This window comes from Ipomoea nil, unplaced genomic scaffold (genome assembly GCF_001879475.1).
Source record: "Ipomoea nil cultivar Tokyo-kokei standard unplaced genomic scaffold, Asagao_1.1 scaffold3147, whole genome shotgun sequence".
Classification (NCBI taxonomy): domain Eukaryota; kingdom Viridiplantae; phylum Streptophyta; class Magnoliopsida; order Solanales; family Convolvulaceae; genus Ipomoea; species Ipomoea nil.
In genome coordinates this window covers 1586968-1602639 of record NW_017619575.1, presented here as the reverse complement: position 1 = coordinate 1602639, position 15672 = coordinate 1586968, and the positions used below count along the sequence as shown (strand labels likewise).

The 15672-nt window shown below is 34.3% G+C and overlaps 3 protein-coding genes across 5 annotated transcripts; 1 reads left to right on the top strand and 2 right to left on the bottom strand.

Annotated features, from left to right (window-relative positions):
- Positions 1-52: 52 nt before the first annotated feature.
- On the bottom strand, positions 53-2615 carry LOC109167316. Of its 2 annotated transcripts, XM_019316351.1 has the most exons (3): positions 1685-2615; positions 443-1100; positions 53-378 (listed from the first exon to the last, which is right to left on the bottom strand). In XM_019316351.1, the coding sequence occupies exons 1-2, from the start codon at positions 2358-2360 to the stop codon at positions 454-456; spliced, it is 1323 nt and encodes a 440-aa protein (XP_019171896.1). In that variant the 5' UTR covers positions 2361-2615; the 3' UTR covers positions 53-378; positions 443-453. The 2 variants fall into 2 exon arrangements, with proteins under 2 accessions (XP_019171896.1, XP_019171895.1); XM_019316350.1 differs by having other exon boundaries at positions 53-1100.
- Positions 2616-8142: 5527 nt separating this feature from the next.
- On the top strand, positions 8143-9291 carry LOC109167307. The gene is made up of 3 exons (XM_019316331.1): positions 8143-8328; positions 8442-8647; positions 8975-9291. Exons 1-3 carry the CDS (start codon positions 8218-8220, stop codon positions 9189-9191), a joined length of 534 nt encoding a protein of 177 aa, XP_019171876.1. The 5' UTR covers positions 8143-8217; the 3' UTR covers positions 9192-9291.
- A 6-nt stretch (positions 9292-9297) lies between these two features.
- Positions 9298-11771, bottom strand: LOC109167306. Of its 2 annotated transcripts, none has more exons than XM_019316329.1 (5): positions 10842-11771; positions 10140-10262; positions 9877-10026; positions 9489-9799; positions 9298-9387 (listed from the first exon to the last, which is right to left on the bottom strand). In XM_019316329.1, exons 1-4 carry the CDS (start codon positions 11625-11627, stop codon positions 9491-9493), a joined length of 1368 nt encoding a protein of 455 aa, XP_019171874.1. In that variant the 5' UTR covers positions 11628-11771; the 3' UTR covers positions 9298-9387; positions 9489-9490. The 2 variants fall into 2 exon arrangements, with proteins under 2 accessions (XP_019171874.1, XP_019171875.1); XM_019316330.1 differs by having other exon boundaries at positions 9301-9393; positions 9495-9799.
- Positions 11772-15672: the final 3901 nt, after the last annotated feature.

Genomic DNA, 15672 nt, shown 5'->3' with positions numbered 1-15672 from the left:
AAGTATTTTTCAAAATTAAATGGATAGGTTGTTCAAATAAACACTCATCAGGGAATTGAAGAACATCATATCATTTATGCATTATATTTCCGACAAAGCAATTACTATAAGATATGCAGTAGGACAAGAGCTACTAAAAGCTCACCAACCATGGAAGCAATCATCACGAAATCCCTGCAATTCTCTGACAAAATGACCCAACTATTAAACAAGTAAAAGAGAAAAATGGAAAAGAGTAAACAAAATTGATCACTCCAGCCAGTGCGTGATAAATTAAACTATAATCTTTGGAAGCAAATGAAATTTTTTTGTGGCCGGTACATGACACCGTTGCAGTGACATTCAATATAATTCCTTTGATTTACGAGAAAGTGACGTAATTTTTTTGTGATCAGTACATAACACTGATGCAATGACGACATTCCATTTGGAAAAGTCACGTTGAATTCCATTTTATGCTTTGCAGATTACCACAAAGCAAGGAAGCAAAGCCCTGGGATCCAGCAGAAAGAGCTCTTCAACGTTTGAGTAAATGCCTACTTTACCAGCCAATGAATCAAACCCAGATTGGCCTGCCAATTCTTCAACATTCTCCAGTGGTCTGTGCACCCTCCCAGCAATCACTCTGCACACTATCAGTGCCTTCCTCGCAGCACCTTGGTTTGCACAGCTTGATTCTTCAATGGCTTCAAGTGCTCTACTGCTAGTAGAAGCTGTGAAAACTCCAACCCCTCCATTGATTTCCTTCTTGATTGCGAAACCGCGTCTCAGGATCCGGCAAACGTTGCATTTCTCCGAGGTACAAAGGCTCGAGGAGTCATTTGCGCCGAGGTTGCATTCTACGGTTGTGCCGTGGAACCTTAACAGCTCGTTCCCATCTGCTAGGCAACGCGCGTGTTTCTTGGCTAGTTTGCTGGCTTTGATCTTCACCCTTTCGCGATACTCTTCGAATTCAGCCAGTGTCTTCTGCATATTATGCACCTTCAGGATCCTCTCCATCCCATTACAATTGTTAGTGTTGTCAGACTTTGTTGCCCAGCTTGTTCTGCAAATCATTTCTACAATGTTCCTTGAAGAGTCCCCTTCAACAAGCTGTGTAACTACAATCAAATCATAGATCAAATATAATGCACATTTTTTACTTTCAAGAATCATAGATAGATGAAGCTTTGAAGTATGGATTAAGTACGTGACTAATTAAGCATGTTGATTATTGAGTTAGTATTACAAATTAACCCCAGCATTTGGTCAGACGGTTAACTCGATAACCACAAGGTTACCGACATTTGCCCAACAACTCCCCGCTCCCAATACCAGCCAGTCTTAAATGCTAGACTTCACCTTTACCAGTCTTTGCCCAACAATTCCCGGCTCCCAGCCAGTCTTAAATGTTAATGTTATTGTTAGGACTCAACTTTGATACCACTTGTTAGGATCAAACACTTACCACTATACCAAAAGCTATAGCTCGTAGCAAAGGTGCAACTTTATTTTCTCATACTGCAACACGTTTTTGAGACATTGGGGGCTGGACTTGGTCCTTTAAGCCCTTTATCGACCTCCATCCAGCAATCCCTAAGCCACTCCTATTAGACTTGGCCTTTACCAGCCTCCGCCCAATCGTTAGGAGGGCGGGAGTTCTTGAAGACATCAATAATGTGTTAGAATATAATGATGGTCTTACCAGCATGTTGGGAAAGGTGATGTGATTCAACAGCATCCCATTTTGAGAATTGCTCACCACATTTATGGCAAGTCAAAGCCAGAAAACCATTGTAATCACCTCCACAATTAGGCTTAGGCCGGGGCCAAGGCCGAGGCCGGACAACTATGCCACCAAATCCAGATCCTGTCCTCTTTGAAAGGTTACCAGACGACCCTATTCTTATGGGGCTGCCTAACCCTCCAGGCCTCTTGGAGGGAGCGACCTGGTGCCCTCCAGGGCCAGGAGTCCCAGGCTTAAGGGTACCCACAAAGGGTGAACCTGAACCACCACCACCGCTGCTACTGCCACCACACCCGTTGCCATCTTGGAAAGGATAGCTGGTAATCTTGAGCTCACAGGTTGAATTATTAAGAACCACCTCATGAACAATTGGATTCAGTAGCTCACTACTTCCAATAGATCTTGGGCTTTGCAGCTGTGGATTCTCAGTGTGCCTCTTGCTCCCATGAATCACAACATCCTTAAGATTCGCAATCGACCTCGAACAACCCGACCGAATCGTGCTACTCTTCCTAGTACTAGTCGATATTTTCCCCAAATTTCTGCCACCTCTATAATTCGGATCATGAACCTCTCCCACCTCTGATCTGCAGTTCAATGACTTCTTCAAGGAAAACCAAACCGCAGCTGGCATCTTTTTTAAACCTTAAAGCCCTTCTGCAGGCCTCAAACTTCACAAATCTTGAAAACATTAGATAGAGTTGGCAAAGAAGGGAAAAAGATAGGTTAGTGAATGAAGAAAAACAATTTTTAGGCCATATTTTTTTGCTTGTTTTACTTGGAAAGTATCCATAGTCGTAGCCTGCAGTTACATTGCCTTCCTGCGCCAGGCCATAAATGAATGTATATGACAATATGTAGAGACCAGTCCGTTCTAATTTATGGAAACTTCTTTCATTAGATTTATTGCTTCGAACTTCCATGCACTGACCCAGTTCATTGCGCATTTAATGTTGACACATTAAATTCTGAAAATTAAAATATATTCACCATTTAGGACATCAGAATGAACTAATTAATGCATATTATTTGGATCATGTAACATTTTAATGATGTTTTTTTTTTTTAATGTTCAAATAGTTCTAGTATAGTGTGTACGTTTTTATATCATAATACGCATATTTGATGTTTTTGTGTATAAGAAAACAAATATATATTAGCCATCATTGTATTGGATGGGTTCGGTCCGTTTGATACCCTCATTATTTTTTCAAGAATATGAAAATTTTGGGTGATGTTTTAAAAGGACACAAAATACTAACAAATTAGCTAAGAGAGTTTTGAAAATTAAAATAATTTTATTACAAAATATATTTAATAGCTAATAATAATTTATTCAGTATTTATAACAAAATTTGGGGTTAGTTCGAGTTTTGGGTTGGATAAAATGATAACACATGATATTTGAATCGAATTTATATTATGATATACCATAATTTAAAATATCCGAACGAATAACTATTTGGATTAATTTGAAATTTAAAATTCTGTTCAGATTTTAAATGTTACTTCTAATAATTCGAATTACGCTCATCCCTAGTCATCACAAATATAATAGATATAGTAATAGTGTAGTATATAATAGTAAGTGCTTGATCTTACAATGTCTAAATTTGATTTTCAAACTCTTTAAATAATATAATGTATCAAAAAACATACAGATATTAGTAGGGGGAATTAAAGAACTTTATATGAGAGATCTTACTTCTAATTTGGGAGATATTTAATGGCAAAGCTGGAGTCCACAATATGCAAACATGGTACACTGCCACAGGTAGTAATTAGAACAGTCAGCCAATTAAGAACCTTATGAAAAATTATAAAAAGCTTCCATACCATGAAAGAATGAGTTTGTGTTGATTTAAGGACAATGATCAACATCAATCATTAACCTTTGGAATAAATCTCCTTGTATCCTCAACCAATGTTTGATTTTTCTTTTCTAATCTTGAATTTAGGTAAAATAATTAATTAATTGATTAAATTCCTTACTTGTTACATTATTTTTAAATTTATGTTGGTGTCATGAGTACGTGATATAATCTGGTTGATTTTTAATGCACAATTAAGTCTATAAGTAATTGACTTATATTCAATTATAATTCACAGTGCGAGGAAGGAAACACAATGGTGTAAATGGTAGAGATAAAAGGTGTAAATTAATCAGAATAAAAAATCTCTAAATATTATGTAAAAATAAAGTGCCGAAAAATCATACTTCATTGAAAATAATCCAAATAAAGTAATATTATAGTCTCTCATTTTAATGTAATATATTTCGATTTCTTTGATGTGTTATATTGATTGTTGTATATTGGCATAGTTGATATATCCATTAGAGTTATAGGAAATATTAATCGAATAATTAATCTTGCAAAACATTTTACTTGCCATTTCAAGAAAAACAAAATCAAGTGTCAACTTTATATATATTTGGCATCCATATCCTAAGTAACATACTGATATTGCATAGGTTAAAGATTACAAGTAGTGTATAGATATTATAAAATTGTGTTAATTAGATGAATGAGCTGAGGATCCAATTTGTAGTGTTGTGTAGGTAGCCTCAATTAATAGATGCAACATTCTAGTCGCTATGCGAAGATGTTTGTCTTATGATTTTAATTGATCAACTCAAAATGAGAACATTAATAAACAATTTTCATAAAAAAATTGAGCTTATAACTTTTTGATTACTAAATTAACTATTTGATCAACTCAGTTTGTTGCCCGATAAGGCCATAACAACTTGTTTCTTCATTTATAGAAATATAAATAGATAGATAACTACCACTCTAATTTAAGAAGATGGCCCCCTAAAGTCTTCAATGTCTAACTACCCCTTGCTATACTCCACCTTATCCGCCTTAATTGGCAGTTGCCCAACATTGACTCCATTTACTATCCTACTTTTCAATAATATAATAATAATAATAATAATAATAATAATAATAATAATAATAATAATAATAATAATAATAATAATAATAGCTATTAGAATAATTTTTTTAGAGTAATGATACGCATTTCTTCAAAAAAATTTCCTCATAATTTTTCCAACCCACCTGACTCTATTTAATTGGATACTTTAATTTTTTTTATTACAAGTTCATAGGGTTAGCCCATTCATGAACATTTTTTTTTTTAATGTTACTGACTCTATTACAATGTAGTATCTGTTTATATACTTTCTCAACCTACTGAAACACAAAGAACCAATAATGCCTCCACTGAGGCTCAAATTCACAACCTTCCAAATGGAAGTCCAACCCGGGTACCATTAGACCACATAGTCTTGGTTCATGAACATAATTATATTCACAATGATTATTAGCCACATAAAGAGCATGAGAATAATAATTTTGGGAATGATGATCTTATTATTAATCAATCTATTGTAATGAAAAATATATAATGAAAAGATGTATTTATAATGATAAAAAGAGTTTGGTAATGGTAATATTCTTAATAATATAAGAAGAGGGATATGAATTCTAGTGTGCCTAGAATACTAAGTTATAATACGCTCCTCACACTTAAGATTCTCTAGAGAGAACATTGAGATTGTCCCTTAGATCATTTAACCTTGTTGTGGTCAGTGACTTGGTGAAGATGTCAGCCAGTTGGTCTTTTTGTAGAGATGTAGTTTTCATGTAGTTCCTTTGATGCTACTTTGTCACGAACAAAATAAAAGACTCCTAAAGGACCAAATTTTTGGTCGCAGGATCGGCTACAATGGAACACACATCCAAAGCGGAGCTACAACAGAACACTCATCCAGAGTGCAGCTATAATGAAACACTCATCTGGAGTGCAGCTACAACGGAACACTCATTCCACTACTGGAAATTCTGAAATTTCCGACCACCTGAAAATGATCTTAAATTAAGTTGATACCAAAAAGTCCAAAAAGTGGTCGGAAATAGCAACAAAGGTTTTTCCGGATACCAAAAGTGGTCGAAACAAGACTTTCAACTTGATTTAAGATCACTTTCAGGTGGTCGGAAATTTCAGAATTTCCAGTAGTGTTCAAAGCACAGTTACAACGAAACACTCATCCGAAGCGCAGCTACAACGAAACGCTCATCCAGAACGCAACTACAACGGAATGCTCATTCGGAGCGCAGCTACAACAAAACACTTATCCGGAGCAAGGCTACAACAAGACACTCATCCAGAGCCTTAATAAATGAAGCCGGACACAGAAATGTGTCTTCAACGTGTCTACTGAGATTTTGATTACGAAAAAAGTTAACAAGTTGAGTCTTCCATAACAAATAGTTTGAGGAAGTATGTTTAATGGAGATAAAGTGATGAGTTGTTTGTAGGAGTATTTAAGTTATAGGGATAAACATATCACCATTCTTTTATTTTCTTTTCTTGATGAAATTTAACAATAATTAGATTTCAAAGTTAATCGAAACTAGTGTGATTGCATTGAATTGAATTTGGACTATAACGAAGCAGGACTTAGCTTCCATGGATAATGCAAATGGCTGCCAGCTCTGATTAATAAATACGGAGTAGAAGAAGCAGGACCGCTATCTCTTTCTCTCACATGCACCCAGACATATATGTGCACCAAAATATGACATGGTATAAATTCCCTTACCTCTACAAAAAAACAATGCATGATATCATTAATGAGATGTCACATTAAGGTACATGTTGTGTAGGCAAGATTAGTGGGGAAAAAAGTAATAAGGGACGATAAGAGAATTGAAGAATGACGAGTAAAAGAGAAGAAACTAAACTTTGAATCTAATGGTGGAAGTTCACTTGAAATCGCTATCAACTCACCATAAATTAATATGGAAAATTTAGAAGCGGATAAAGATTTTATAACATGACAGAAGAGCACCTCTAGAGCTAGGCAATAGCCTAGGCGGGTCCCCCCATTCCCTTAGATAAAAAAAAATGGAAAATGATTTATAGTAATAAATGTAACAAAAAAGAATAATTATTAATAGTATGTAAGGAACAAATTGGAACCTGCACCTACAATTTTTTCAATTTACAAGTTTAAATCGATTAGCTATGGATAATTAGACTGATTTACGTCTTTGTAATCTTTTATTGACTAAGGTCAAGATGGGTTTTAACCAAAATGCATTTTCGAGTGGTGGTAGCTAACTTTTTTATAAACTAAAGTGTAAGATTTTTTTTTTTAAAGGAGTGTAAGATTGTTATTTTCAATAAACTTAATCAAGATATTATTAGAGGGGTATAGGGTATGTCCCTGAAATTTATCTGAATATGGTTAACATAATAGTTTAATTTTTTGAAAATACATAAGAGTTTAATATTATACGATTTGGGCCAAATTGAGAAAAAGTTAAATCTAAATCTATATGAATTGGGCCTAATTGGTTTGAGGGCCCATTTCATCTGCTCCCTTTTTCTTTGTTTATGTTTTTAAATTTTAATTCCCTTGATACAATTACAATCCAGAAATTAATTGAACTATCAATTACTGATTATACTCTCTCTAAAGTCTAAACTGCTGTTTATTTCTAATAAAATTCTATTTTATTTTCATTATTTTCTATCATATGTTTTATTCTTTCCACCCTATCATATTGTTGGTCATTTAGCATTTGATTGTTCCAGTGATATTGTAACTAGTAATAATTATTTAAATACACTTACTAAAGACAAAATGTTATTAAGAAAACTATATATATGTCACAATAAACAAAGAAACTTTAAGATTATAGTAAAAATTATGGATATATCATATATATGATTATATAATGAATATACAGTGCTTCTCTTTGAAGCAAAGTGGCCTGGGAACCTAATACCTCCCATCTGGAAGATGCAGTAACGTGCAAGTGAAAGTGACTTTGGAGTTTGGAATATAAGCATGCATGCATGCAAGAAGATCGATTCACCAGAACAACCCCAACCAAGTTAATCTAGCGTTGGCTTAGTAACCACAAAGTTCTAAATTTGATTTATTGACTTCTTTGTTTTGAGTTGGTCAGCTATAGCCTATAGGCAATCTAGACTGGTTACCTCCTAGAGGTCTTTTACTGGCTAAGGTTACAAGGCCGGATTTACCAGTTCACAAGAAAGTGATTGTGGGTTTCTCTCGTCAGGCAAAAAAAAAAAAAAAAAAAAAAAGATGGATTGACTAAATTCTTATCTGAGCTGTTCATGCTTTTGAATTCCGGGCTGCAGGTGTTGATGATATTGATACCCTGCTTTCCTTGCTCCCTGTGGAAAAGCATCCCAACATAACAAGATAAGGACAAGCCAAGTTAAAGCAGAATAAACAACTCTTTCAGGACAAAGTTCACCTTTTTCTCCATTTGCACAGCTAATCTTCCCAGATTTATAATACTAACTCTCACTTTATTCTGATTCTCCAAGACTCAAACCAAGTTTAAAGTATATATATAAGCTAAGAATGTGGCCCATGTTTATAATACTTGTAGTTCAAGAACCACTACTACTGCATCTCTTTAGATCAATCCAGGCTCGGTGTAATGGCGGCGAAGATGGCTAAACACACAGGCATTCTCGTTTGTCTTCTGATCATGATTTTGGACATTGCAGCTGGCATCCTCGGCATTCAAGCCGAGGTAGCTCAGAATAAGGTATGTGCAGTGGTTCAATTCAATTTTGTTCTGCCCGGCCTCAGATCAATCATTAATGACACTTTAATTTGAAGCAGCAAGCTAACCATTTTAAGGATTTATATATGGAACAGGTTAACAACTTAAAGGTGTGGATATTTGAATGTAGAGATCCTAGTTATCAAGCTTTTAAGCTAGGATTGGCTGCAACTATACTTCTGGTTCTGGCACAAGTCATTTCAAAGTTGCTTGGTGGCTGCATTTGCATCAGATCCAAGGAAGAAATGGACCAATCCTCTTCCAACAAACAACTTGCTTTTGCATCTCTTGTCTTGCAATGGTTTGTCTTAATTTCACGCTTAAATAAACCCCACCTTCTGACCCTAGCTAAACCATATGCACTAAATAAATCTCTGTTTGTGACCTTAGCTAAACCAGCTTAGGCTGCTCATAGTTGACTGGCTCAATTACCAAGAAGGCCAACAGGCTGCTCCAGTTAAATTTGTAACTACATAGTTACCGAAATTGAAGCATGTGTTCCATCTCAACTAAAAACCTAAACTCATAGTTGGATCCATGACCTTTGGCATGGCTCTGATACCAAATTGAAGCATGTATTCCATCTCAACTAAAAGCCTAAGCAAATAGCATTTTTGTTGATAATCAGGCTTATCTTCGTTATTGCATTCTCAATACTGGTGATGGGAACACTATCAAACTCGAGATCAAGAAGATCTTGTGGGATTTCACATCAGCATTATCTGTCAGTGGGAGGGATACTGTGCTTCATACATGGACTCTTCTCAGTTTCCTATTACATTGCAGCAACTGCCGCAGTTCAAGAGGAGAAGAAGCTCAATCATCAACAAGGAGCCCACGCCTGATCATTTCACCATCAATTATATATATATGTGCTTTCATTTCATTTTCCACAAGTGTCTGCTGCAAATTCTTTATTGATTTTGTTTGTTTAGTTGTCAACAAGTCATATCATGATTCATAATTATTGTCGGACCTTTATTAATACAGAAAATATTTGATGCACCATACTATACAGTTATTACAAAATTGAGGCTCTTAGTTCAGAAAAAGTCTCTGGGGTTATTGAAGGTGAAACTATGCATACAAGAACTTGCACAAAACTGACAAAACTTCAATTCATATTTTTTGTTTCTTCTGTTGTTCAGCAGGGGGGCTTGAATCCCATGTATTCCCCTGTCCTGTAATCTTCCCAGACATCAATAACTCCGAAACTAGTTATCAAAACAGTACTCAAAGCCATCACTGTTCCAACAGAGAACACAATCAGTGATGCTCTCCCATGTTTTTCTATTGCTGTCTGAACCACAACCAGCCCGATAAGTGATGCCACGAAACAAACGCTGGATAAGATGAGGGCACTGTTCACTTGCTCCATTCCCAGAAGAAGGTATTCCACTGCTGACATAGTGGAGGAGAAAAACACCATGAATGAACAGGTTGCTGATGTGATCTGCAGCGAAACATAGTATTATTAGGTTTAATTTCCAAATTCTGTGAAACCCAAAATGGCTAAAAGAAAATCTTTACTTCAGGGGCTATTCCAACTTGGATTAGGAGAGGACTTATGAGCATTCCACCACCAATGCCAAACACTCCACCAAGAAGCCCAGCTAGAAAGGCCATCATGGGGAAAACAAGCCTGTTTGACAGTCCTTTTACACCTTCACCTGCCTCTTCCTTCAATAGATTGAAGAAAATTTAGAAAATAAAAACCTCACCACACAAGATGAAACAACTAATTAATGCTGCTTCTTAATTGGAATATTAAAGAAATTTTAGAAAATAAATACCTCTTGGGAAGCTGAACTGTGGGAGGCAAACAGGATCCATGCTGTAAAGATCACAGCAAGAGGTATTTGGAGTGATGAAATGAGCCAGTACCCAACTCCACAAGTTTCAAGGGGAATAATGCCCTGCATATATATTGTCCCAAGTACTTCGGGTTACCACAAGGTCCAACACCCGCCTCTCGAAAATGTAGTTATGTAAGGAAATAAAAGTGCACATTCGTTTGATCCTAACAAGTGGTATCAGAGCCATGTTACAAGTTCGAGTCCTAACAAGAGAAAATACAATCTCATATAGCTACTAGCACTTTCTGATATTGTTGCCACTTGCCACCTTTTTTCATTTATTTCCTCTGATACAATCTGCCAAAATACATGTATTTTCCAGCACATAGTTTAATCTAGGCTATTCATAGTACAGACAAAGGTTTCTTAATAATTATGTCCACACAATCATGTATGGGAGAAAAAAGGCTACTTGTTTAAAAGAATACTTTTATGATCAGATCAACAACTCTGCCTACTCATTTCAATATTATTCAAGAATATTTAACTATTTTAACCAAAAAGGATTGATCTGATCTAAATCTTCATCAAGTAATCAAGGAAAAAGGGACTCACTTTTCATGCAGAGGAAACTCAGATTTTGCAGAAAGCTAAGAAGATGATAAGAAAGAAGACATATATACTAATATACTAATATACCTTCCCATATCGATTCCCACGAAGGATATACAGAACAAAGAAGCAAAACCAGATGAGAATCAGCATCCCAAATTTCGTCCATGGAATTCCCACTCTACAATTTGCTGTTTCTTTCAACACAGTCCCTTCATTCCCATCAAAGTTCTTGTGTTCCAGCAACCCTTTCTCCACCTCTCTACTCCCACTTCTCCTTAGCCCTTGAGATTCCTGTTTCCAGTACGAAACCCCGGACTTGAACGTCTTGGTAGTACACCAAGCAAGAAACACGGCAAACAGAGCCGTGATGAGCCACTCTGGGAACACAATATTGCAGATAACCCCAATAGTCACTCCCAGCAACATGCATGGCTCCGACAATAGCGCTATATCGAAGTCAATCAAGATCTTCCCGCCTCGCTTCGGAGAAGTAACACACATGTTGCAGACAACGTTAGCAATTATGCCTCCTGTCACCATGAATGCCGAGAAGCTCGAGGATGTTTTGAGATCAAACCCGGCAACTATGGTTAGAATCGGTACGTATAAGCCTCCCCCGCCAATTCCACCCGAACTCGATATAGTTGCGGCTATGAAACAAAGGATTCCCACCAGCACCATAGGAGCTCCAAGCTTCAGATTCCCGTCTTCTGATTGGCTCACCCGATTCCTCCATTGATGAACTGAATTCAAGAACTTATGGAGCTTGGAGGTTTCTGTTATGGGCTGCGTTTCTTTTGCAGTGGAGAAATTGCATGTGAGCAGAACTAGGAGTAAAATCAGCCATTTCAAGATTTTAGGCCTGGCCATTTTGTTGAAAAGAAGAAGACTGAAAAATCGTTTGTTTGAGTTTGGCCGAGTTAATAGTTTGTTTGAGTTAATAGGGGAGACAGAAAGGCAATGCTGCTGGCATTTTAGTATTTTAATGAATAAAGTGCAAAAAGACAATGAAACAACTTCATCTAATCAACTGATTTAATATACTAATTAATATCTCAATGATGTTAACAATAACCTAGCTTCCTTAGGTAGGCCGATATAGCAATAATGCCATTGTTATATCATGGACCAAGATAAGGCCAGATTCATATTGTATTGTGAATCTTAATCCAAAAATTATGTGTCTACCGTTAACATAATATATTATGTACTTGCACTGTATCTATAATGCAGTTAACATTTTATGTATTTAGAGTTTATGCGTCTTGTAGTTATCATATTATACCTTCAATTTGTTTACAAGTTTACAAAATGTGTCAACTGTAAATATAATGTAAGATAGACCCGGGTCTGATCCATGGTATAATTTTCTGCAATAATAAGATAGAAATTAAGTTTTGGGACAACTCTAGTCGAGTTGGTTGATTTCCTATGTGGAGGTGCTTATTATATGTTAGGGTCACTATGCAAGTAGATGAGAAAATATCATCGTTCATGTAAGTGGTGACGAGATGAAATGTAATATAATAATCTTGAGTTAAAGTTCTTTTGGATGTCTCCTATATCGAAAGGATATATGAGAAATTTTAATATGTGGTTGGCTTTGAATTTCATATTATCCACTTGCATAGTTGCATTTAAAATCGAAATATTATTAGTAACTAGTGGTTGAGTGAGTTGTTTTTATAGCCATGCATGGAATTATTGGAATATGCTAGCAGAATATAATACTTTTCCTATTACTCTAATTAATAAAATTTTAAATAATTTTTCTTGTATTACTATCTAAACATTTTAATGACTTAATTTTTATTTTTATTTTATATTTAAGTGATCACAGTTTTGTCAGATTAATTCGCCTCTAGAGTGATGATGATAGAGGTAAATGAATTAAATACTTTTAGACTATTTTTTGACAAGTTTAGCTAAAAAGATATTTAAAAGTTGAAAACATATTACCTATTATTGTGGGAGGAAATGAGAGTAAATATATAGAATGGGATAAAATAGGGAAAGTGGCGTTACTGATGGCAAAAATAGTTAAAGAGACTACTGGAGTTTTGATTGGGTGGGTAGATAGTGTCATTCTTAAAAAAAAGTTAGGAGTTTATTATTATTTTGTAGACACTTACAGGGCGTTTGGTTGGAGGAAATTTAAATTCCCTTCTTAATTAATTCTCAACATTATTGTTAGTTGCTACTTCATTATGGGATGCTAGATCATGATTATGCTAATAATTTTATTTCAAAATGTTAATTTTTTTTAGGACAAAATGTTAAATTTTAATTTGTAAACAAACTAAATTAAATTTTATGAAGATGTCATTTTTTGTCTTTTTACATTTATTAACTTATCAAAAAGCTAATTTTACCAAACACTTCCAAGCATTACAGCTAGCTTAACAGCTCTTCAATTTTCAGCTCCTAGCTTATAGCTTTTAAGCTCTTAGCTCCTTTTAAGCTTTCAGCTAGGTTTGTCAAATAGCCTACCTTGTAAAAAATCATAAGTATTTCTTTTTTTTTTTATTTTTAAATAGAGGTTTGAAGAACCCTTTGTGATAGAAAATTAAACTATGAGTTTTTTAGAGCTCGAGAGAGTACCTACGTATATATCATCTTATAACCCAATGTGGCCAAGGACTTAAAAAAAAATTCAAATTAAACCTTCAACCGATATGTTGTGGAACCATGCACACCTTGCAAGGTGGACACGTTTCTATGTTCATAATTATAAAGCTATATATTCATAATTTTTGAACTTCATATTCATAATTATTGAACTTTATATTCACAATTATAGAGCTCTATATGTTCATAATTATAGAGCTATATATTCATAATTTTTGAACTTCATATTCACAATTATTGAATCTCTATATTCATAATTACATAACTATATATTCATAATTATGTTCACAACTCTATGTTCATAATTATAGAACTATATATTCATAATTTTTGAACTATATATTTATAATTATAAATAGTTTTGGAACCATGTCCACCTTGCAAGGTGGACACGCTTCCACAGCATAATTTGCCTTAAACCTTAATTGGTTTGATCTTGTCTTCACACTATGATTAAAAAGAAGGTTTGACAAATTTGATTTGAAAGTTTAATTTGGGCCAGAAAAAAGGTTTTTTTTTTTTTTTTGGGAGTTTTTTATAGACAAATTTGATTTGAAAGTTTAAATTTGGGCTAGAAAAAAGGTTTTATTGTTTTGTTTTTTATTTGAGAGTTTTTTTTATAGGTTCTCGGCAACACTGGGTTATAAAAGACAACCCCACGTCAACACACTTGGTAAGTATGGACCACCATGATTTGATCGTAGCTGAACTCTCAACTCTCTCGAATTCTAGAAAATTCATAATTTTATTTGACAAGAATGTTAATTTGTTTTTATTTTGATTCTCCTAAAAGAAACAAACAAAATCAATATTTTGTACGCATAAAATAGATAAGGAGTGAATGAGAAATTGATTTCTAAAATATACCCATTAGATCATTTTAATAATGCATTATTATTATTATTATTATTATTATTATTATTATTATTATTATTATTATTATTATTATTATTATTGTGTGTTTTTTTTGTCTTTTTGGATTTCGGAGGAAAGTTGATGGAAGATGCTTTGTCTCCTATGCCTCTTCACATGTTCTTTGTTTTATTCCTTTTCTTTATCTCTTAAAGAAAGATTAAGATGAAAACCCTCAAGAGCAATTTTTCTCATGTCTTACTCCTTTCTTACTTATTTACGTTGATTGAATAATTAAGGTAATGAATTATTTCAAAAGGAGGAGAAATATTTCCAAGGAATTTGTGGTCTTTCTTTGTTCTTATTTATTAGCTAGATCTAATTGTTGTTGAGTGCTCAAAAAATATATCAAAATTCGTTTTATTTTGAGAAGTGGGCCTAGAGTACAACGCTCCTAGCACCTTGCAGCGCACCTTTGAGGAGTAGCAAATAAAGTTTTTATATCTTTAGGAGCTAGCAAATAAGGTTTTAAAAAAAAGTATCACAACGCGAATTTACAATTCTCATGTTGTTCGTTGTTTTTGTGCTTGAATCATCTGTCAGTTTTTCACTTCAAAACATTCTTCAACTATCAATTTTATTATTCGTATAAGATAACAATATTTATAATCGTAGAATTGTAATCAGAATTCCTAACAAACTAATCTCGATAAACAAAAAGTCGTAAATCTAATATAATCCTAACTAACATTATCTGTTAGGATAATTAGCAAGTAGGAATTTAAATAGCAAAATAAGCAGTTTAAATCCTAAACTAACTAAATAAATATTATAATATAAAAAAGTAATTAATTTAAAATAATGACACCAAAATTGACTGTCAGCTCAATCACGTACAGATGGCTCCTATTGAGCATATAATCATTAATGTGCAATTCAACTATCAGCTTAAGTTTTTAGTTGAGATGGAGCACATGCTTCAATTGCTCCTATCTTCACAACAGGCTTTTACTCTTTTCAAACATTATTGACTGACTCAATATGGCTTAGGTTCATGTCAAGTGCTTTCTTTCACCTCCTTCATCATATAGGGAAAAAATAATGTTTATTAGGTAAAAAGTTAACATCTTCGTAATATTAGATTGGACAGTGGACATCACCCATCTTTGCCTGCATCTCCTTTAAAATAATACTATACTCTAATGAACATTAGAAAAAGCAGTTACACTCCATTTAATTTTACCCTATATATTTGTCTCTAGGGAAAAGTGTCAAATTGGCCCCCTAAGTCAAGTGGATAGTGTAATTGGATCCTCTAAGTGAAAAAAAACTCCATTCAAGTTTCCTAAACCTGTAAAATTGTTCAATTAAGTTCAATATAACTTGTTTAACAGGTTAAATCGATATGGTGTTGACACGTGTCTTTCTTATTTTA